Consider the following 25,934-nt stretch of genomic DNA (forward strand, 5'->3'; position numbering starts at 1 on the left):
ATAACTAGTATTCTATTGTTACAATAAACATGATATTTTGTAAAAATTGAAATCTTGAAATGTGTTAAATAATCTAAAAGAAGGCTATGTATTCACATTCGTTAATGACCATGATATGAAATATTATATAAATTTGGCCATATTCTATTCTTAGTAATATTTTCTAATCTTAGGCATTTTAAGTGATATAAGAATATAGCTATATGTGTATTCCATGTAGACACTTGAGAACAAAAGGATTCCAACCTGTACCTTTCCTTATTGCCAGGTTGGCACTCTCAGAGGCACCTTTTGTACCCTTAGTATGTATTTTTTTCTGTAACACGCTGTGTGATGAGGCAAGATACAAGTGCATGTTGTTTATTGTGGTCAATCTAAAAATCATTGTCATGGTTCGATATGGGGTCAGTACACATGAAGACAATGTCAAAAAGAAATAGTCCTTAATCTAAGACAAAAACACGCACTAGTTGAAAATAAACCGAGGCCACAAAAAAAAGAAACTAAGCTGGGACTAAACTTCAGACAAGTGAACAAAATAGAGAACAGACCAAGGACACAATATCAAAGCAATTATTAGTTTTATTAATTAGGAAATTAAAATAGTACATGGTTATAACAAACAAAACAAACAAGGGCAGATCTGTGATACATTTATATAAAAAAATACATGATTTGTAACTTTATTCTTTTGTGTACTATGGCACAAAACATATGCTATTGAGATTACTACGACAGCAGCACGGAAAGGTGCAGTTTAGTACTTGATTCTGGGAAGATACGCATAAGAATAAAGCATTAAAGCAGGACAGAAAAATGTAATCATCCTCCTCATTTCAGGGGAACAGTAAGATAAATGAAATAGTGAATTCTATTATGTATGATGCATACCGTGTTTTAGCTCAGCATGGCTTTAAACTCATTTCAGTTTACAAAGCAGAATAATGGACCTTGTTTTTCTGCCAGTTTTATTCAGTCCATTGATTGGAAAAGCTTATTTTCTTGGTCAGATAGGAACTAGTCATGATGCCCTGAACATTATTAAAGTCTCTGACATTCATACATCATTTACTTAACAATGTCTGTGCCTTTACCTCTTTTTATCATTTGTTCATTCTAATGGGGGAAAAATGCAAGTAATAGAAAATTTGTTATGTCTGCATAACATAAGAAGGATACAGGTTTCCAATATTGATTGTGTTCAAATGAAGATGATTCGATAAGAATGAAGGTGGATTAATACTGTACCTAGGAATCCTCTTGGCAAGCACAGATTTGTTTTGAAACTCATTTAGATAAAGTCTGTGTTATTCTATCTCCCCCACCATCTGTTTCATCTGAACTGGACCCTTCTTGTGATCTCCAATTAAACAAGGATCTGTTTTTCATCATGGAGTTCAAAATATTCGACTACTGTATGTTACTATTTCTACTATTACAAAACTGCAAATAGTAACAGACATTTTTCATCCACTACAATTTAAATGTGTGTTGTATCTGCTCTGATTGCTTAATAGGTTATATAGTTGCAATTGTAAAATGCTGGCATGGATTGATGGGAATAACCTTTACGCTTCTAAATCAGGTTCATCTCATTAGGCTGTGATGCTGTTTGGCTTCATACTTGAAAAAAAGCAACTGCTTGCTGTAATACATACAGCTCAAACTGTGTGGGGAAATCAGTCGTTGGCTCCAAAAGACAAGACTAGCATGTTGTGAGGGCATCACATGAGATAATGGCCAGTTTGGTCATTTTTAATTAATTAATGAGTTAGTATCAGCAGTGCTGCAGGAGTCCAGGTGTTCTGCTGAACTGAACCGCTCTAAAACAGATCCCTTTATCTGATCCATAAATATAGGGATATAATGTAGAGTTTAGATTTGAGTCTCTGTGTGCTGTGCAGCAGTAATACGCATCCAAATATAGCTCTAATATTACTTTGGATCTGCTCCAGTAAACAATGTGTATTAGCTGCATACTGATTATCACTAGTTTAATTCATACACTAGGGATATTTTGTAGCTCTGTATAAACAATTTATATGTACAATATTTACAGTAGAAATATTAATACATTTTGATCACATGACAGATGCAAAACATGACATGATTTTCTAACAACGTTAATATTTATTAATTCTAATTAAATGCTTGGTCAATTACAGATTAATGAAATTAATTTATGATGATGATGATGATGATGATGATGATGATGATGATGAGGATGATGTTATAAAAGTTTCATCTGAAAGGTTTCTTTTTTATAAAATTGTGAATTATAAATGCCACAATATTGTACATTTCTTCTGATCCTACGTTAGTTTGGATTTTATTTTTGCCACATCTCATTTTTACAAGATAAAAATATTCATTTTTGCCACAGCATATTTTTACAAGATAGTGACACTGACATACCCAAAGTTAGGGCTGTAGGACAGATCCAGTCTTCAAAACCTGTCATTAACATGTTTTGTGGGTGATCACAAGTAGACACATAGCTATTCACATCTGCAATTGTAATGTAAACATGTCTCCATTGACCACATGTGGTCAGATTTCATACATCATTTCACAGACTTAATATATACAGCCTTGCGGGGCTTTTTTTTACAGAAATGTGGGGCAAATTTTGTTTGTACCTGCACATACATTCATATTTCAAACATTTTGATAGTTTGGTCTAATAAAACTTCTTAATAAATGAGATGACAAATAAAGCAGTAAAATACACCTGCTTTCGTCTCTGTTGTTATACAGTAGCACTACCTCTATCTATTAGCCTAGCAGCAAAGACCTCTACTATTTAGTGCAAATTCCAAACAGTCGCAATGATTACATTTTTTCTGGCTAGGGCAATGGCACAGATGAGCAGGTGGTTCTTCATTGCTGTAAATATGGCCTTGGTCTTGTCTGAGTTAATAAACATGATGTTTGTGCTGTTTATTCTTTTCACATGCACAAAAATAATCTAGAAAACATAATGTAAGCAATGGAGCACTAATATGCAAACAAAGCTAACTAGTTAAAGTAAAGGCATGGCCTAAAAATTGATTAGAAGGATTCTGTCTTGCTTTTCTGTCTTGCTCTCATTGATCTTGATCTTGACTTAGTCTGAATCCACTTATGACTCAATCCGGAATTGATGTCAGCTGGCCCTGGTCTTTGACCTATCTTGGCTTATACTAATTGAAATTAGTCTAAATGGATGGTTTAATATTATCATATAAAATTAAGATCTCAGCTTTGCAGCACATGATTTTGATCCACACTGAACGTGGAGATTAAACTCTATTTAGATCTTTTTCTCATCAATGAGTTTTCATGTATTTTTTTCACTTCATCATGCATCACATATAATCCTGTTTATGCATTGGGCAAAAGTTCCCTGAAATATTGTGTGTTGTATATGATGAAATGAAGATACAGTATATATCTGTACATACAGTAGGTCTGGAAGGGAAACATTCATACTGGCCTGCATGTACGCTTGGGATCATATATTGTTATCGGATAATATATAGGAGAAAGGTTGTGTGTCTGTGGAAAAATAATCTGAAATGCGGCAATCTGAAATGACTAGGTATTTATAAGAATCTTCAAACAGCACATCAGTAGCACACCTGTCACTGTTCAATTCCTGTAGACACTCATTAACATTTTCAGATACAAAGCAAATCATAGTTTGAAAAAAAGGAAGCAATACATTTACCTAGTCTCACAATTCTCCCCAGGGAAATGATTAACACATCTGAAATAAATACCTCTGAACACTGCTATTATATGTTTACTTATGCTATTATTGTGGTACTTCTATTCTTATATTAAATTATATTCATATTAAATGTTGACTTGGTGACCTGCCATCACATTAGTGTTTTGTAATTTAACCATTAGGGCCATTACAATGTCCTAATATTCCTTGTTTGAAGTGTGAATCAATTCACAGAATGTCACACAAAAAAAACAGAAGCTGTTTTATGTTGTGCTTCTCTCTGTAAGTGATTGCTTCACAATCTGACACCCTCTGTGTGTTATTCGAACCTAAGAGTGAACACTGGGAAGTGGGGCACAGTTTGCTGTGAATCCCTCACGGTGCTCTCAGTGTGTTTCTTTCTTATATTGCTAACTACTTGCACACTCCCCACACACACTGAGAGCAAAGCAGCGGTGTAGTCAAGACCAAACACACATTGTGCAGAAATACACAGCATGTACTCAATATACTTCGTGCTGGACACATGCAATGAGTGTTTATGTGTAATAGAAATTACACATTGAATATTTTAACTTGTAATTCATTGCATGTGTTTATTTTTTCCACCACTCTCTCTCTCTCTCTCTCTCTCTCTCTCTCTCTCTCTCTCTCTCTCTCTCTCTCTCTCTCTATCTATCTATCTCTCTCTCTCTGTCTTTGCAGGCTGTAGGTGCCTGAAATGGCCTTTCATCAGGGGTGTTTGAGTCTCTCTCTCCAGCTCCTCCTGTTGTTTACTGCCATGTTGCACAACCAGGCTCGCCCTTTCTTTGGCCCACCTACAGTTAATGTGGCAGTGGTGTTCAGCAGCTCTGGCCACCAAGGGGAAATAAAGGGACGTCTGAGCCGGGAGAACTTCCTCGACCTGCCGCTGGATGTGAACCCCATCACTGTGCTAGTAAATGATACAAGCCCTAGTGCGCTGCTTACACGCCTCTGTCAGACCATGGCTGCTGAGAGCCTCCATGGTGTAGTGTTTGAGGATAATGTTGACTCAGAGGCTGTAGCTCAAATCTTAGACTTTCTCTCCTCCCAGACTTCAATACCCATAGTTGGCATCAATGGGGGTTCTGCCTTAGTCATCCCTCACAAGGTAAATTGACATTTTTGTGGTAATTGAGGGCCTATACAATATTGTATTTAAATGTTAAGGCACTAAATGTCTAGTTGATTAGGGTGCAAATATATGCTCTTGAGCATTCCCACTTTGTCACATGAATTATATTTACCTTGCTGGGACAGATTTGACCTAAATTTGTAAGTTTTAAATTTTATTAAAACTTGTAGAGATATGAAGCTGATAAAATCACTGCTAAAAGATTATCCTTAAGTCACATAGAGATTTATGCCTACAGTTAATTTCTACAAATAGAAGTGATTACTGATTACTGAAAAGATGGGAAAGATAAAAAAAAATTCAAATAACTAAACAAACTCTTATTCTTCTGGACAAATATTTTATCTAGCTAGGATTATGACAAACAAGTGACAGAAAAGTCAAATATCTCTCGATTTATCATATTTTTCTAGATGTATGCAAAACAGATTAAAATCTTAAACAGACAAGTTCCACAAATTTGTTTAATTAGTATAGAGCTTCAAACAGTTTAAAGCATTAAGTTCATACCTAATCAATCATGTTCATATTTGCACTACCATTTTCTAAGTAGGTCTCAGAAATAGTCCAAATACAACTGATGAGATCTGTGAAGACTTGAATTCAGTAGGTTTTATGATATTTACTTTTACATTTACGGCATTTGGCAGATGCCCTTATCCAAAGCAACTTATATTTAATCTTATTTTATACAACTGAGCAATAGAGGGTTCAGGGCCTTGCTCAGGGTCCCAGCAGTGGCAGCTTGGTGGGCCTGGGATTTGAAGTCACAACCTTTCAATTGGTAGTCCAACACCTTAACCACTACCGCTACCATGTCTGCCCACTATATTTAAAATTAGTACTGAATAAAGAAGACAGTGATTTCCAATCCAATAAGTGCTATTTAAAGTTTATGCTTACGTTGTATGTCATATGATGAGATTTCCAACTGATGAAATGTCAAAAGAAAGAACAGAAACAGAAACAGACACACAACATGCTTGTATCCTCTATATTATAATGGAATTGTAAAGAGTGAAAATTGGAGTCTTTAAAAAAACAAAACCTGACTCCTGTTTCTGGTTGTCTTCAGATAATCTAAGAAAAAGTAGAGCTTTTGTTACATATATTTTTATGCATGTTAAAAACCAGCAGATGGGTTTTGGCTTTTTTATTGCAGCATTTTCTATTCCTGTATTTGATATGCAATTATCTGCTCTTTCCACTTCTTCTAATAACTTTGTAATTATTGCCATAAAATGTTCATTTAATACAAACAGGCTATTTTTTTCCTTTGGAAACAGTAAAAGGAAAACAGTGTTAAAAATAGACCAAACATAGTTCCCTTACATCGTACACATATTTATACCACTTACATGTATAGTACTATGTCTGATGACTGTGGAAAATTGGTACACTACAATCTAGAATCTAGAGTTTCTGTTGCCTGAGAAGCTTATTTATTAATTATATTAACTGAAAAAATGCTTGTTTATTTTTGCACACGTTGAAGAAAATGTTGTTGTACATACCTATAAATGGCTATTTTAGGTGTTATAATAAAATTATATTAAAGATTAATTAATACTAGTTCATATATTGTCCTTAAAAACGATCACTATGAAACTATCACTATGAAAAGTCTCCTGTTGCTTAGAGAATAAAACCATCTGGTATGGGATCCTTCAAGAACAAGAGATCATTTTTTCAAGTTCGCTTCAACTGCTCATTATATCGTATATGATCACAGTAGGAATATATGACATGAACTCATCAAGAAGACATTCAGTGATCTCTAGTAAAGTAGCTCCATTCTACTAGATGCTGGAACAATCCTTTTACTTTCAATTCAATTAATTGGATGCGTCTCTGTGTCAGGCTCTGAAGGGCTGAACCTCAGTGATCTTTTTCTACTTCTTAAAAAAAAAGAAAAGTTGCTCTAAAAAGTAAGAGTGAGTCCCAGAGCTCTCGTCAGCCTGAACCCTTCTCATTCCCATACCCAGCCTACTTTAGGTAAGCTGTAGAAGTTACCTGAAGGACACTGGATCAGCGTATATGGGTTTGAGCAAGCTCCTGTCAGATAGGAGTCTTGGGAAAATGTCTCCTAGCTCCTGCCAAGAAGAGACCTTTCCAATCATTTTTCTAAGACCAGAGCTTAATTGGGCATTTCAATCTCCCTTCTGCATTTTCAGCCACCTTTGAGAGGCAAGGGCTGCTGGCAGAATAGGGCACAAAGACATCTTCTAATGTGACAGAATTAAGTGAAAAGTAGGATATGTACCTGTGTAATTTGTGTATAACTTTGCAACTTTAACAACTGCTGTACATAACATCTGCACATTCAAGCAGATATTGAAACCAAATTGTCAAAAGGAAAAAGAAAACATGTTAAAAAGTTGGGCAATAAATCATGATTGTGCCTTGTGGCAATTCTTCACTAGGATCAATATTCCAGCAATTTATCTTTGTATTCTGGATCCAGTCCTCCACACTTGAGATAGGTGTTCAAGGTTAAGTGTTCACAGTGCCTCATGGATACAACGTGATAGTTAATACAAATCCCAAAGACTACAAACTGTGACTCAAATGTGTTTCCATACAAAGGAATGTGTTTTTTTTCCCTTTATACTTGTGTTAGACATAATTTATAAAGTAAAACAAGTGCATCAATGAAAGCTGACATTTCATTCATCGCTAAATTATTTTCAAGCTGTCCTCCTAAGCACAGGCTAAATTTGTATTTTTTATCTGCTTTTGTCAGAATGATGATGATGCAGCTCACATTTCAGGGCATTCCTTATCTTGATATTTCTGAAATAAACAGAATGCAATTCAGACAACCCAATGATTTTTAGAACATCTAATTATTTCTATCATGAATAAAAAATAGACAATCATTCATGGTCGCATTAATAATATTATGGCATAACTTGAGTTAGGTGTACTGATTGTTGTTCAATAAAAGCAACCTGCTGAAACCAACTAATATCACTTAAGAACAATAAACATATGGAATACTGAATTTACAATTGTCTGCCTACTTTGACCATTCTTTAACATTTCTAGCATCCAACTCATTCATTGTAATTTACAGAATCGCATAACCAATATTGGCATTTCCTTCTCTACCCTTTTCTTCCAGGCTGACGGTTCGAATTTCCTCCAGATGGGAGCTTCCATTGAGCAGCAGATCAATGCTATGTTCAAAGTAATGGAGGAATACAACTGGGGCAGCTTTGTGGTGATCACCAGCCTTTATCCAGGCTATGAAAACTTTGTGGACTATATCCGCTCTTTCACAGACTCCAGCTACTTTCTTTGGGAGCTGCAGGATGTGCTAAGCTTCGAGATGTCAGTGGGTGCCAATGACATTCGCTCCCGCCGTCTGCTGCAACAGGTGGATGCTCAGGTGTATTTGGTGTACTGCTCACACGAGGAGGCTCAGTATCTGTTCAGGATAGCATCTGATGTCGGGCTCTTGGGTCCTGGCTACATTTGGGTCATCCCCAGCTTGGCAGTAGGAAACCCAGAGGCTTCACCTCCAGACAGTTTTCCAATCGGGGTCATCAGCATAATTTCAGACCACTGGAGAAAAACTCTGCGCCAAAGGGTGAGGGAAGGAGTGGCTGTGGTGGTGCAGGGGGTGTACAGTTTCCACAAGCATAGAGGACTTGTTCCTGAACTGCACAGTCAATGTAACAGTTCAACAAAATCCTATGACCACTATTCACTTTTTAGGTGAGATTTCAACATTCTATTGAAAGTAATCGTTATCCACTGATATTTTTCATGTACCTACTTGTTAATGAGAACTCTTTTCAGTTTTAATTTTCTTATACTTCTGCAGAGTTTTCTACAAATATGAACCAGAGCCATAGCACTGTAATATGAAATTATACATGTAGGGCAAAGAAGAACTTATCCTTATGCTCCATTCCTGACTTACTAGATGTTTTTGATCCTATCAGATCATTCTTGGTAGTTGTAATTATACAGAAAAGTTTAACTAGGATTAGATTTTTTTTTTTTTTTGATATACGTTTTATGTGAACACAGGAAATCTGTTCATGCTAAGTAGTCCACAGGCAAAAATGAAAGATCACATAGGTGCTTTTTGATCAGTCTTCTACTTTCTAATGAGATTCAGAGATTTCCTAGTTAAATCAGATTTTCACCTGGGAGCAGCTGACCTCATTAAAGACTGCTTCAATTGCTTCCCTAGACCGTCTCTGATCAAGAGTTTTCTGAGGCACATGGGAGACTGAATTTCCATTGATTATATTCTTAGATTGGGCAATTGTGGCTTAATGATTCATAGATGCAGTCTATTTAATGTCTTTAACAAAAAAATTATAGTGCTTGGCTAAGTGTTTTGAATGTTAGTAGCAATTTTCCTTTTTAAAAAAGCAACTGTGAAGGGCATTCAAGAAATGGGCATGGCAGTGGTTCTTTAATGTTTTAATGTTATTTAATTAACTTACCACATTCATATAACATATTCTAATATATCGTAATATTCATTCATTCCCTTTGTCCATCACACTTGTTGTTCTCTCATAGATTGTTATATCGATATATTAATATATCACTTGGTAAATCAATTCAAGGACTGGCAAACAAGAAATAATGACTTCCTCTGATGAATGTTTTTTTTTTTTTGCAGGACATAGCAGCATTTAATACTGTCATTGCTTTTTTTGATAGACATATGCTTAATGTGACATGGGAGCACAGAGACTTGTCTTTCAATGCTCAAGGCTATCTCACAAATCCCTCAATGGTGATCATTGCTTTGGACAGAGAGAGACTCTGGGACAAGGTAAGGTAAAATTTTGACTTTCATGATCACTAAATGTTTACATCTCAACACAATGGCTATGAATGAATTAATTAATTAATTGAATTTGTGTTGTTTTTTTACATGATAGATTTCTCACACAAGGTTTCCAGGTGGGCAAAAATAAAAGTCTTAAAATTTGGTATAAAGCCATTTTAATTGTTTACCTTAAGAAATATTCTAGAAAAAAAACTAAATTAACCAAATAATTCAAAGTCAAGTAGGCTTACTGTCATTCCCCCAGTACAAATAGGCCTCCAGAATCATACTGCTACACTTATCGTGGAAATTTACACTTAGCATGTCAGATAGGAGAAAATATTACTTACACAGTGACTGACACACAGTGAGAAAACTGTACAATAAAAAAACAGAGCAAACAAATATACAGAAATCACTAAACACTATTTTTTCCATTGTGGTTTCAACAATCATGAAAATTTACAGAAAATGTAAAATACTTGAATAATAATTAGAGACACTCCGTCCAGGGTGTATCCTGCCTTGATGCCCGATGACGCCTGAGATAGGTACAGGCTCCCCGTGACCCGAGGTAGTTCGGATAAGCGGTAGAAGATGAATGAATGAATGAATAATTAGAGACTAATTGGACTTGTTCTAATTAGCTAAATAATTTTGTTTGTTTTATTTATTTCTGTTCAACTTCAACACATCTAAATTCTTATATAAGAGATTTTTGAAGAAAGTCTAAATGAACAGTTACTGGAGCTCATAGTATAAGAAAGGGAAATGATAAGACTTCACAAAGCTATATTAGTCTAAAGTAAGGTAATTTACAAATTGCTATTGCTAGACTGAGTAATATCCTTCTGGCTGATTCTGAACAGAATAAAATAAAATAAAATAAAACTCTTAAAAAAGAAGACATTTAATATATTTCAAATCCCTACTAACTAATGAACCACGATATACCATGTAACAAGATCATGTTCTATCATTCTGTGTATTTCATATTTTTACTTTCACTTACCTTTTACGCATTTTATTCTGGTTTAAACTAAGACACAGAATCAAACCTAGACTAATCTAATCTAGGTTCCCACAGATTGTTTTAAGACCATTTGTTGAATAGAGGTGTCATAGTATAAAATATGTGGCTGGTTTAAACACAATACACACACACACACACACACACACACACACACACACAAAGATTTTATGTAAATGGAGATCATGTCACATTTATGCATAAATCCAGAGAATTCTAAATGGTAAGTTGCCATTGAAGGCAATAAATTACAAGTGTTAGGATCTGAATTTAGCTATAATTATTCTTATACTGTTATGCACAGATAATTTGTCACTGTCAGGACAGCAGATGATGCAATTACAGTTTGTTGTCTAAAACAATTCCTTTGCCCTCATTTAGTCAGACCCCCAAGGCTATAGTTCTTTCTGATGACATGAGACATGTGGAGAGTGGCTGGCAGTGTGCTAACACTACCTGACTGCAGAAGCAGATGTGCATATAAATAGGTCAATCAGAGCCTCCTTGAGGTGAATGAGAGGATAAAATAATAAGAATAAGCATGCTGTTAACCACGAACCACAAAGACAAGATAAAAATACTTTGTAGATCAGCAGTATTAAATTAGAAAAAAGCCATGTCTTCTCCCTTACAAATTAGCTCTCTCTGTAGCCTTGCTTGTTTTCCTATCAACACTCTCAGTGCCACTTCTGACGCTCATGCTGCCTGGATCCTGCTCACATTAGCGGCATGAATCACCATTGTACTATTTTAAAGTGCCAGCCAGAAGCTATCCCAGAGACTGTCAATATCTTCTGCATCTGGGGACTTGATCTTTGGCAACTTTGTATTATTTATTGAACTTTTTTCTGAACTTTTTTGCATTTACTGTTAATGAAAATAGGTGTTTTTATATTTTTAAGCTTTAGCATTTAGCTTAGTATCATCAATCTTTGAAGTTTAAAATTTGACCACTGCACCATATTTTAATTTGTTAATACAAAAACCTAGCTGACAGGATATACATAATTTATCTATCTTCAGTAACCGCAGAGAATGCACACCTAGGGGTAATTTAGAGTAATACAGTAAGTCCAACTACATTCATGATCTTGGGAGGAGGGAGGAAACCAGAGAACCCAGTGGAAACTCAGATACAACAACCCTGGAGCTCTAAGGTAGCAACCTTACCCACTGAATCACCATGTCTCCATATAACAAATAGGCGGATAAATTACAGATACATTTGTTTCAAATACTGAAACCGAATGCTTGGACACATGATCATGTGGGCTGTTTAGTCATTTGGACTGAGGATCATTGAGAATGTTTATCTGTTAAGGTAATGCATTTATATTTACAGCTTTTTGCATCACCCTTTTCCAGAGTATTTTATCTCATTTTTTATACAACTGAGCAAATGAGGATTAAGGGCCTTGCTCAGGGACCCAGCAGTGGCAGCTTGGTGGACATAGGTATCGAACTCACAACCTTCTGATTGGTAGCCCAACACCTTAACCACTAGGCTACTACATCCGCTTTTCCCCTTTGCACTGTACTGGTAATGCATTGTAGTGTTTCATTTGTGAACGGAATGGATTCATCATTCACTACATTAACATAATACTCTGTTAGGAAGATTATTTTTACTTTACCACCCATATTTCTATACAAATACTAGTTTTTGTATTTATCAAAATCCTGTCTTCCCAAACAATGTGAATTAAGAATTACTACATTGTTCTCGTTACTTTATTGTTACCTATAAAGTTATCCTTTAAGTAATAGCCAAGATACTGCTTGAATTAAATCACATTTATCTGCACATTTATTATCACATTCATTTATCTTGAATTAAATCACATTTATATGTCCATCCACCAAGTAGTGTTTATTCATGGTTCAAAAGACAGAGCCAATGCTATCATGCTACAAGCTTTTCTCATTGCCCACACCTAAAAGCCACAATATTGGATTTGTTTGCTTTGCTGATTTTGTGAATAATACCTCTGTTGCTGAGGCTTATAATGTTTGTTAATTATGATCAAACAGGGATTACAAGGATATAGACTATCTCCAATTCTTGCCTCTGCATTCAGATGAGCAGAACAATAGCAGATGGGTAAGACTTTATTAATAGCTGTGATTATAGTAGGTCTACATGACCTTACATAACCATATCTGACAGTTGAGATAAGCTACAATAACATTTAGAAAGACTTATTCCAACAGGCATGAGCGGCCATAAAAGTTCCATTCAGCTGTCAAGTTAAAAGTACACCTGAATTAAGTGACAGTTTATTTGTTGTGTTATGACACTTTCTGGGTTGAATTGTAATACATAATTCTGTCAGTACCGAATCAGGGCATTGTTATATATTTTTGGTATGTTCATATAAATAATAGATGATTGCTTTAAGGCCACATGAGAAAGGCAGAAAAATTGTTTTAGCTGTCTGTGTACAGTAATAATAGATAGCTGTGACTATTTTTTAGTCTGATATTCCAAATCCCTGTGCGATAACATGTAAGAACATGCCTATTACTGTAAATGTTATTCATGTTGTATATGTGGTACCATGACGAAAAGTTGTGCCTCTCCTATTTTAATAACCACCAGCAACCACTGATATAAATAGCTACATGAAATATTCTTTATTAAAGAGCCAGAGAAAACATATATACAGTACTGTAGCTTATTACAGTGTCATAGGATCATAAGTATTCCTATTTAAAAAATTCTAAGCAGAAATATGAAACGTCGATACACCACAAACGCAGTGGAATAAATGTCATGAAGGTCTAAGTCAGCTTAGAAAGTGTCATAACACAACCATAATTGAACATAAGTGTTATTTGACTCAGACGTTTTTCCAGTTTGACAGCAAAATTGATAAAAGTAGTAAGTATTGCAATTTTATAAAAGCTGTCACCAACTTGGAATACAAATGTTTATGCTGGGTTTTTTTTTTTTTTTGTTTTTGTTTTTTTTAAATTAAAGTAGCCATAAACGCAGCATTAAAATAGCTATCTAATGCTTCTGTGGATGTGAATAAATGGAAAGCATAAAAAAACCATATAGCTGGTAAATCAACAAATATTTCAGAAGAGATAATATAATTGATTATAAAATCTAAGTTAGTACATAAATATTTTAAGGTGAAGCGTAGTGGTGATAGGTGGATATGGCAGGTACAGACAAACACATGTTTAGGGTTTATTTGTGCTAAGTCCTAAGGAAGCTGTTTACTTAACATGCAGTATAAAGTTTTATGTTTAAAACACAGCCAGGTTAATAATGTGATCACATTAAATGATTAATTAAGTTCTATTAAATTAGATTAAAACAAGCAGGCAGCACTGGCTCTGCTTCTTTTTGTGGATGGTTTCTGAGGTATGGGTCAGTGGGACGCTTGTGTAAAGGTTGTATACTGTAATAGCGTTTCAAGAAGCTGTAAATCTGGACTGTGCTGACTGTTTACTCTCTATATAATGTTTTCTCTTCTGTTCGTCTTATTTCAACTCAGCAAATACTTCTTTCCAGCTTTTTCTTTTCCTCCTTGTAATCTTTCTTTTTATCTTTTTCTCTGTCTGCTCAATAAATATGACCAAGAAGGATTGAAGGTCTTTCCCTTCAGCAGGAGAGTTAAGGTCATTCCTAGTTTCTTACACAGAAAGCCAGATTTAAACCTGTGTACTCCACTCACTCTCACTCATTCATTTTCTACCGCTTATCCGGACTACCTCGGGTCACGGGGAGCCTGTGCCTATCTCAGGCGTCATTGGGCATCAAGGCAGGATACACCCTGGACGGAGTGCCAACCCATCGCAGGGCACACACACACACTCTCATTCACTCACACACTCACACAATACGGACAATTTTCCAGAGATGCCAATCAACCTACCATGCATGTCTTTGGACCGGGGGAGGAAACCAGAGTACCCGGAGGTACCTGTGTACTCCAGTGAAATTTATTTCAGTAAACTTAAAAAAAAAAAAAAAAAAAAAAAATCAGGTTTAGGGAAGAAATGGAATCTTGGATGAAAGGAGCACAATACAATTTTCATGTTTTACTGCCAGTTATTCGTCATACCATGCCTGACAGTACAGCACTACTTGAGTGCATCATACTGAAGAGCGAATGATTTATTCAGCATGAAACTGATGTGCGCTACCTGTGGGGAGTAAATGCTCGATTGAATTATGGGATGTCTTTTCTTTATTACTGCTGCCACTCTCCTGCATTTCAGTGCCCTTTTTGGCACCTTTTCTCTCTGCCTTACAGTAGCATCCTAAGGCTTTAAAGTGAAGTCACTTATTTATCTGTTTTTCCCCAGGTAGGGAGTTATGAAGCAGGAATTCTGCACATGCGGTACCCTGTTTGGCCTCGTTATGGCAGCTTCTTGGAGCCTGTGTCTGATAACCGTCACCTCACAGTGGCCACTCTAGAGGAGAGGCCCTTTGTCATTGTGGAGAGTGTCGATCCAAGTACAGGGACATGTGTGAGGAACACCGTGCCCTGTCGTCGCCAGGCTAACAGGACTGAAGTGTAAGCCTTTAAAAGTTTTGCTTTTTTTCTTATATTGTGTTACATTATGTACTGTATTAGTATGACTTTCAAAGTGTTCCTTTGAAAACAGCAGCTGTGACCATTGTGAAAACAGCTTTATTTAAGTAGAAGGCAATTTGGAAAGAACATACAGTACTCTGCCCTCCCAGACTGGACAATTTAATAAAAATAAAAAGTGAAAGTAAGGATTTGTTATGCAGGTTAATTCCAGAAATCATAAGGTAGAATAAATGTCATATAACATGTTGTAAATGCATTTATCTAGCATTAAGAATGGAGAAGATATAGAAAGTGTAACCAATAAATATTTAAAAGTAATACATCTGGCTTCTAGACCAAAATACTTTAAAAAAAAAAAAAAGAAAAAGAAAAAGAAAAAGAAGAAGTATTAGAATTTATACCACAGTGCTGTTGGACTCTCAAAGCTGATTGGTCAAAAGCTGGTGATTAATGTTCTATGACAGCAGTGTTCTATATTTATAATGTAAATAATAGATTTACATTAATGCACAAATTCTAATGAGTTCACATTTCTATTGTAACAGTTCATTCACAGGGACTTGAAAAACAGCTACACCACATAAGAAGTCTGAGTTCCATACGACTATCTTTAGGAGTGAGGACGTTCTTTTTCTCAGTGTTAAACCGCATGTTTTGTTTTGTTTTATTAGTTCAATAGAGAGAACAAAGAGACAACCAATGATGTAACAGTTTATAGATGCTATAACATAAGAGATAACCAGAACAAACTTGTTTAACAGACATTCCACAACAGTGGATATAAATATAACCGGTAACAACACATTATTACTGTGTAGCATTATTACATAGTAAATTACTGTGCAGTACTGTATCAGCAGATTAAAACAGTTCAGGACATGATATTATGGCAAATGATCAACTCCATGATTTATTCCTTACATTTAAAAAACTACTAGTATTATAGAAAACAGGTATCTGAACACAAGTTATTTTAAGTCACTACTGGGTCTAAATGACTCAAATCCTGACAGCATAAAAACGTTCAGTCCATGTAAGGTTACTGTTATTAGAGATTATTTTGCATTATCGCAATATAATGCAAAATATTTTCAGTGATTGAACAGCATGAACTGAATTCTGCAAATAAAACCAGTCATTAGGTTCAAGTAAAATATACAGTGGGGTCCAAAAGACTGTGCTCTCTTGTGAAAATGTGTCATTCATCTCTAATTTCATGGATTTCACACAGAGACAATGTTTGTGAAAACCTTATGATCTGTTTTAGATCATATCCATCAGAGTTTCTTCTGAACACATGTAGAAGAGTTTACAAGTGAGGAAAATCTGACCTTTGGTACAAAGCAGTTAACACAGTCAACAATCCCACATTTTTAAAGTTTTCTCAGACTTTCAGACCCTGTGTGTATTTATTTCCTCTATCGCTGACATATTTCCAGGCATAAATGACATTAGAACAGTAGTATTGTGAACGTTCGTGTTGTTCAGCTGCTGTGCTGAATGAGAGATGGCTCAATGAGTTGTGCAGAGGCAGTAAAAGGAAACACGCAGTGAGTGAGGTGCACCTCGTGCCCTAGGGAAAAAAACAACTGCTTCATTATGACAGCATGCTGAGGGAAGAACAAGTTAATAAATCAGTGAATGGAGTAATCACCCCTCAGGGAAGATGGGATGCCCGAGAGGGGCATGGTGATAAATAACATTAATGATGACATCAGTGCCATGGGCTGTCACAAATCTCCATATTAAATGACAGTACTGTTTGGGAAGTCTTGGAATCGTTAGCCACATTTTGAAGTGAATCCCTGGATTATGTATGCTTGCAATGGCCCTTTGCAGAAACACAGTGAAATCAAACTTCTGTCAAGATCCATAAAACTATTAATTAACTAGACACTCAAATGTATCACGATTGTTTATGGTATAAATGTGGAAGCCACAATCAGTGAATGATATTTTATTCTGAATATTTGTATCTACAAAGTCTTAGTGCTAATCCTCTAACTGTGCAACAACAGGTCACAAATGGAAGCAGAGATATATCTACCAGAAATTGAAGTGAGAGCAGAAATTATAAGAAGAAGCATGTGTGCACATGTCCACTAAAGAAACCGATGAACTCAGACCTCAATTTTCTTCTCATACTCTTACAGTGCCCTCACTCCCTCAGTCTCGACCTATACACACAGTATAAGTGCCTTGTGTGTCTATAGTATGTGTGTGAGCTCACATAAACCCTTGACTGATTAAAGAATCTGGCTACAATTCACACCCCACTTAACCTAAAATCTCCAGTGCAACATTCAGCTGAAAAGATAGGATACCAGGGGACAATCTTGTTTATGTTCTGCCTGGCTTGCTTCCACTCAGAGACTTTCATCATTATATCAACTCTTCATTTGTTTCCCTTTGTTGTGCTTGGTGTCCACCTGTCATGGCCTCTTGGCCTCTCGTCTCTCCTCCTCCACAGCACAGTTGGTGGGAGGTCTGGTGAAGGGTAGAGGTGATGTACTGATCATTACTCCTGGAGCTTCTCTGTTCAGTGCTTCCTCAAACTAATACCCAAACAGATCACAGTGTTTGAATGGGGATATGGAACTTCTGCTATGAGTATAATCTTTAGAATTGGGGGCCGAATAAGTTCCACACTCAGTATCTTTTCACACTCAGTATCTTATCACACTCAGTACTAGCGTGTGTAGATGTGGAACCCAGGATTTAGATAATACATTGATAGATTGATAGATCAATAGATCAACATATAAATCTTTCTCTCTTTCTGTTATTCTCTCTCTCTCTCTCTCTCTCTCTCTCTCTCTCTCTCTCTCTCTCTCTCTCTATCTCTCTCTCTCTCTCTCTCTCTCTCTCTCTCTCTATCTATCTATCTATCTATCTATCTATCTATCTCCCTGCCTGCCTGCCTGCCTGCCTGCCTGCCTGTAAAGGGTTTAATGACTGAGACCATGAAATCTGGGATATTTTTCAGTACAAGTTGAAAATAAACGGATGGTTTTAATATTTAAAACAAAGCCTGCATTTAAGAACCTTATGTTTTGCTTCACAATTACTTATTTGACACATTTTGAACAATCCCACATTAATCTTTTTACAAAAGACCACATGCTTTTGTCTGTCTATATACATCATTTGTACATTTTAATCCTTTTGCCTATTTGCAATAAGTAAAATGACTTACCGTCTATTTGCTACTTGCAAAGTATTGAACTTAACATTAATGTTCTATTAATAATAGTTTTACTGAATGCTACAGACAAGCTTGTAAAATGGCTTTTTTCTTGTTTTTCTTGTGGGTTGTGGTCAGGTTTCTAATACTCTGACAGTTTGTTCACTCTAAAGTGATCACCAAAAAATAAAATATTTCTCACCTCTTTTTGCAGTGGTATAGGTCATTCTGAGCCTTACACCAAACTGTGCTGCAAGGGCTTCTGTATCGACATACTCAAGAAGCTCTCGCGCACCATCAAGTTCTCCTATGATCTCTACTTGGTCACCAATGGTAAACATGGGAAGTTGGTCCGAGGCATCTGGAATGGGATGATAGGCGAGGTATAAGAGCTGCTAGTCTTAGCACACATACATGCACACACAACCACACACACCACACACACACACACACACCACACACACACACACACACACACACACACACACGCACACACACACACACACACACACACACACACACACACACACACACACACACACACACACACACACACACACACACACACACAGAATTAAATTCTCATCAAAGTTCATTTGTATTAGCAGTGAACATGTTAATCTAAATTCAAAACTGGCAATAACCTCTAACGGAGCATTCTTTCCTCAACGCAAATCTGCTTGTTTGTGTCTAATTATTATGTGAGATGCAACCTGTTTCATTAAATGTGTTCACAGGGTGAACTGAATTTAAAATACAGTCTTGACAACATTCATCCTGTCAACTCCTGCCGCGTATAGTGTCACTTTATCCGGTGTTTAAGTGTCTTCAACAGCTGCTGATGTTTTCAGCATTTCTATCACCTGCATCTCACCATATGTCCCACATTAAAAACGAGAAAAGATTTCCTAGTATTTAATAATCCTAGTATTTAAATGTTTGTGTGCCATGAAAAAGCCATTGATAAACTGAACTGAATTACTACTACATAACTGTTTGACCATGTCTTTCCATCTTTCTCCTTAGGCAATGCTATAGAATGTTTATTCTGTTACACACTTAGCTCACACAGTGATGTTACGTGCTGGTTGTATCTCACCTCATTTATCCTGTCTGTGGAAAATTTGATAAATTTGTTCTAGCTGTTAAGCAGTATGCCATGCAAAAAAAAACATACAACAACTAGATGACAAAAAACAGTTAAGCAATGAAGGAAGCTGCCATTAATTGGCAATAATTAATTGTATAACAAATGATCTGTTTCTCTTTAATGATCTCTAGGTCTTCTACAAGCGTGCAGATATGGCTATTGGATCACTCACTATTAATGAGGAGCGTTCAGAGATCATTGACTTTTCAGTGCCATTTGTGGAGACTGGGATTAGTGTCATGGTAGCTAGAAGCAATGGCACTGTCTCCCCATCCGCCTTTTTAGGTGACAAAGTTTTATTCATAATTATTCTCCCCTTTGGCAGTCACATTGACTTAACAGGCAGCACTAAATATTTACTGCTAATTGAAGTTTTGTTCAGCTACAGAAATGGTGTAAGGTTCTAAACTAAAATTGGGACATTCAAGTCCCATTGGTCTTTTAGATACCAAGCATTACCATTTGTTTTGTTTTGTTTTTGTGTTTAAACTTAATCATTTATTAAGTCATTATTCATCCTATAATGGGGCAATAGAGACTTAAAACAACGTTACGGATTTCATCATTTCTAACTGCAGTGGTTAATAAAGCTGTGTTGTATTCTCATGGAGGTTGTGGAATGTGGGTTAATATGTTTCTTTCCTTACAGAGCCTTATAGCCCAGCGGTGTGGGTCATGATGTTTGTTATGTGCCTGACTGTTGTGGCTGTAACAGTGTTCATCTTTGAGTACTTTAGCCCTGTTGGGTACAACCGTAGTCTAGTCAATGCCAGAGGTTAGTGATTTTTTCATCTTCTGCCAAAGTTTTGTTAAAAACTTAAGAAATGAGGCAAAACAAGGCTAATTAGTCTATATACAGTATGCGTTCTTAATAGTACACTCAGACTCAGTAGAACCCTGCAACAATGGGATGGTTCTCCTATCACAAAAGATGAACTCCTGAACCACCTATAAAAACATCAAAAGTCTATAATATCAAAAGGGAGCAAATACATTTAATACATTTTAATACATATATTATTAATGTATCTACATGTGAGGAAACATTAGCACCAAATTATAAAGAATTATACTTTTATCACTTATAACTTTGATGATCTGCATCAACACGTTTCAATCTCATCCTTTTGTTACTTGCTGCATTTGAACACAGGCATTATTGATGTCTCTTTACTCACCTAATGACTGTATTTCCTTGGGAAATAATCAAAGTTTTTTTCAGTCAGCTAAATTTCATATTATTGATAAAGTAAAATTTGGTCATATAAACATGTTAACATTTCTTTTAAAATGTAAATCTTGTATGATCAGGTGCTATGATGATGATGTAAAGCAGAAGAACATCATAGACATTTTAACAGTTGATATAACAAACTGATTCAGTTATGCTCAAATGATTATTACAAAATTTCAATCATGAGAAAAGTGCCTTTACAGGGCAATTTTACATATTGTTAGGCAGACTGACTGCATGTACTGCCTTTTTTTTTGCTGTGTCTTTACCAACATGATGAAAGGCAGCCAAGCAAAGGTTAGCAAGTAACCTAAGTAAAATCATTTCCACATTGCTTTGGTAAAATATATGTATGATTTTTTTTAAATAGACATGTCAAAGTATATTATTGGCATGATATAATTATCTTTTGCTGTCATTTTTGGCTGTTTTCCTGGATCTCAGCTGCAGCAAGATCCGACCAATTTTCACAGACCACCACACATATTGACATTTCTATATATATCAATTCTACATAGAATACTAGCCATGACATGAAGTAATGCATGAGTGGCTTTCTCTTTTCTCTTCCATCTCTCCCCACAGAGCCCGGGGGTCCCACATTCACTATTGGAAAGTCAGTCTGGCTGCTATGGGGAATTGTCTTCAATAACTCTGTCCCTATAGAAAACCCTAAAGGAACAACCAGCAAGATTATGGTGCTAATTTGGGCCTTCTTTGCTGTCATCTTTCTAGCCAGTTACACTGCAAATTTAGCTGCCTTCATGATCCAAGAGCAGTATATTGACACCGTATCTGGGCTCAGTGACAAAAAGGTAAGATACTCAAACAGTTTCTAAAGAATTAAGATTACAGTTTAATGCGCTGAATTGCACATAGTGAAGTGTATATAGATATGTATAGAGGCAGAGGAAGTCTGCTTAGAGAAGTTATTATATTCCTGGATTTAATTAAAGTTAAATAAATTACCACAATTGAGATACTTTTTTCAGATAATATCTTTCATGAGCTGCACTTTTACAAAAGTGAATAAACCCCAGGAGGCAAATTTAATAGATTTGACAGCAGTGATACAGAGTTGTCTTAATGTATGCAGATTTCACAGGCACTGTGCTTCAGCATAAAGCTGGGATGGATTTAAAATCTGTTCTTAAACCTTATACGCTGCAGACTGATCCTATTCTACTTTAGAAGGATTAGATCGGCTTTGGAAGGAAATTACCAGATTGTCCAGACCATTCAAATGCAATATATCTCCACACCCATATACCTCTAAAAACTTTGGAAGAGCTAACACATATTTGCATTTAACAAACAATTTGTCAATGCGATGTAAAGGAAAATTCACTGGAAGCTGTAACCTCCATGAATGGTAACTTCATTGAATTCATTCATTTTTCTGCGTTAGGTGTAACTGTGACTTTGAAAAAATGCACTGACACATTACTGACAAAGTAGGCTTTACTTTTGTGGGAGCCTGAAAGGTGAAAATTCGACACTGCCTACAGATAACAGTCAGACATCTAACCAAAGTTCACAGTCTGTCTTATCCTGCAGTTTCAGAAGCCCCAGGAGCATTACCCCCCTTTTCGCTTCGGCACAGTCCCAAATGGCAGCACTGAGAGAAACATTCGCAGCAATTATCCAGACATGCACAGCCATATGACCAAATACAACCAAAAAGGAGTGGAAGAGGCGCTCAACAGTCTCAAAACAGGGTGTGTTTTTCTCTGAACTTTATTGTGATTTTGAATAATTCAAGGCAGCTGGTGTTTAATACACCTTCAACAGGCCACTATTAAGTCAAATAAATGGACAGTAATTATTTGTTTGATGTAAGTATATGTAATTATATGTAACCCAATGTAATTATTACTGTATCGTGAGCTTATCAGTAAGATAAATGTCACGTCGTCTTTGCTGCAGGAAGTTGGATGCCTTCATATATGATGCTGCAGTGCTTAATTACATGGCTGGCAAGGATGAGGGCTGCAAGCTGGTGACCATTGGCAGTGGGAAGGTGTTTGCTACAACAGGCTATGGCATTGCTCTGCAGAAGGACTCCCGCTGGAAACGCCCCATAGACCTGGCTCTCCTCCAGTTCCTGGGAGATGGTAAATCATCATCAGGGGATCAGATATGTTCCACAATTAATATCCTCAATCACAGTGTGAAGCTGTTACTGTCCTCTCTCAGGCTTTCTATAATATCATCAAAGACCCAGGAAGTCATAAGGTTTATTACAGTGATAGATTAAATGCCTTCAAAAATTACAAACTATACATTATACATTTTCTATAGTTAGAAAATATGTATTAAAAAAAACCCTCAATGTATTATTTTTAAATACAGCACAAAGACAAATACATTTGACCCATTAATACAGTAGAATTCGCATGTTGAACAGTGTTAATAGCTTTGTAAATAGCTTTCTTTTAATTTTTTTTGAAGGGGACACACAGAGGCTAGAAACTGTATGGCTGTCTGGAATATGCCAGAATGAGAAGAATGAGGTGATGAGTTCCAAACTGGACATAGACAACATGGCAGGTGTCTTCTACATGCTACTGGTTGCTATGGGTCTTAGTCTGCTTGTCTTTGCCTGGGAACATCTGCTTTACTGGAAAATCAGACACTGTGTGCACAAATCTGAACGTCTAGACTTCCTCCTGGCCATAAGCAGGGTAGGTGTATGCCAAACCACAGCATGTTGTTTCATAAAACCAATTAGCTTTTTCCCATACTAAAGCAGAAAACTCAAATTAGGAGTTTTTGCTAAATACTGAAGCATTAGGTTTATGTTTTACAGTTTTGCTGTAAAAATACCACTGTTGGTTTCAAGTCTCCCAGTTTACATTAATGTGTAGTTGTAAACTGAGCACAGTATGCTGTATGGTCTTGCTCATGCCACAAAATCTATGTTTAATTTTTAATGGTAGATTTCCATTAAAATCCTTCTACCACATGGCCTAAGTATTGAATCAATATCTTTAACAACCAGCTCAATCTGTGTATCCTTATAGAAATGCTCTAATTGTTTGCATTTTTGTATTAGTGTGTCTAATGATTTAAACTTGTCATGTTTTCTCTGTTAAAGTTTATTTAGGCATGAAAGGTTCAAACAGGCTTAAACTCTAAAGCAGTTTTCTGTGAGCAGTCAAGTTGAAAGTCAGTGGGATTAAGAAAAAAGCTATCAAAACACACAAAACCGAAAATATCGACATTTCTCAGAGCTGAAGAAGGTTCTTAAAAGATATCAAAGTGTTTACTGAGACTATTATCATTGGAGAAAACCAAAGAGACAAAGACTAACAAAGAATAAAAGAAAATTAATAAAGACAGATCTGTAGAGATCCTACCCACTATATATAAATATAAACTATAATTGATCATATTAAATTGGTCATATTAAATTCATCATTGTGAAGAAGACACAAAGTTACACTCAAGTGTTTATTAAGTATGTGCAATTCTGTAAAATTTGTCTTTCTTAGGGAATTTACAGCTGCTTTAATGGTGTTGAAGACATTGAAAGATCAGGAAACCTGCAGAATCTTGACATCACAGCAAACTATGCCCAGGCTAACATGCTTAAAATGCTTCAGACTGCCAAAGACATCGTATCCTCAGCAAAGGTTGAGAATTCTCTGGACAAGGCAACAAAAACCATTGAGAACTGGAGTCGGAAAGGTGGAAGCTTGCCTGCCCGTATTCCACAGGTGACCACCACTGAGACACTCCCAGCTCATCTGTCTTACATTACTAACATCACAGAAAACCACTCATCCCTTGGGCAGCGCTCTTTACCACCACAATTCCCACAACATTATTCCGAAACTACCAGTCCACCACATGGATCTACCCAAAGACTATTACCACACCCAACTCCGCTACACTACACCGTCCCGTCCCGAACTGGTGGCATGTATAATGGGCTGCTACCAATATCTAGCATTAGCACACCTCATTTAGCAACATATGACATGCATCCCCAAAAGTCAGCCAAAATGCCCCCTCGTGTCATGTCACATAAAGATCTACAGGCACCAGACATATTTGCTGAACATCAGGAACCTTGCAACACCTTTGTAGGACCCAGATGGAAAAAGAGAGCCCAAAGTTGTCTTGAGGAGTCTGTGGATCTTAGAGGATTACACGATGACAAAGGCCACAATGTGTGTCAAGCAGAAGTCCAAGCAAACCATTTTGCACATGATGTACACCGTTCTTCAATGGAAAGCCCTTATCATCCAGGAGATATTTCCTGTAATTCCTGCATTAAGACGTATGTTGATTATGGGGATGGCATACCTTTAATAGGAAAGAGAAAAATCCATCGCAGGCCCTCATTCCTTAAAGCCACCTGGGGCCCAGGCAGAGTGCGGTTTCCAAATGAAAGGCCTTTTGACCCAGACTCATGTCGAGTTAACATGCCAGACCTCTTTCCTTTCACAGAGGTCTATGGAAGAGGGAGAAATAACAATTACCACCCTTTGCCTGTGGAACACATTTACCTTCACTCATACCGCCGTCAGCCAAGAAAGGGTCATAAGTTAAGGCATTCCCAATCTACCTATCTGCCCTCTTACAGGGAAGCAGTACATCATAATGCCATAGGTGTGAGGAGGGCCTCCAGCCTTGTACATAGACAATACTCCTACCCTGACCTTCCTGCCTACCAGAGACCACTGCCATATGGACCAGCAGAACTGTGCAACATCTTCCCCTGCATGGGCCATCCCAGTGACAGTGGGTATAGGGGGTATAGGTCTTCTGTACACTTGCAGAATGGCCATCTGCTCCCTGTTCCAGGCAGCAGGGTGCTTTACAGGGTCGGCTCCCCAGGTGTACCTCTGACATGGGGAAGGATCTCTAGTCTGGAGTCTGAGGTTTGACCGTTCAAATGTAATTATTTATTTTCCACACAACTATCTGCAGTGCCAAGCTTTGAAACTGAATTGCAGAAACCAGTTTGAAAACTACCTGTGATTCCTTCCAAAAAGAACTGCACACTGATAAACTTTGGGCTTTCTTTTATTCAACAAAGTGCAATAATACAGAGATTGTAAAAGAATTTTTAAACAAATAGTGTGATATAAATAGTTCATATTACAGTA

The 25,934-nt window shown here is 36.6% G+C and overlaps 1 protein-coding gene across 1 annotated transcript; it reads left to right on the top strand.

Annotated features, from left to right (window-relative positions):
• Positions 1 to 4,433: 4,433 nt before the first annotated feature.
• grin2cb (glutamate receptor, ionotropic, N-methyl D-aspartate 2Cb) lies at positions 4,434 to 25,934 on the top strand. The gene is made up of 12 exons (XM_060890092.1): positions 4,434 to 4,844; positions 7,993 to 8,588; positions 9,555 to 9,669; positions 15,017 to 15,228; positions 18,648 to 18,816; positions 19,715 to 19,868; positions 20,233 to 20,358; positions 21,403 to 21,632; positions 22,375 to 22,535; positions 22,744 to 22,931; positions 23,269 to 23,501; positions 24,312 to 25,934. The coding sequence occupies exons 1-12, from the start codon at positions 4,434 to 4,436 to the stop codon at positions 25,710 to 25,712; spliced, it is 3,996 nt and encodes a 1,331-aa protein (XP_060746075.1). The 3' UTR covers positions 25,713 to 25,934.

This window comes from Tachysurus vachellii, chromosome 2 (assembly GCF_030014155.1).
Source record: "Tachysurus vachellii isolate PV-2020 chromosome 2, HZAU_Pvac_v1, whole genome shotgun sequence".
In the NCBI taxonomy this organism is placed as follows: domain Eukaryota; kingdom Metazoa; phylum Chordata; class Actinopteri; order Siluriformes; family Bagridae; genus Tachysurus; species Tachysurus vachellii.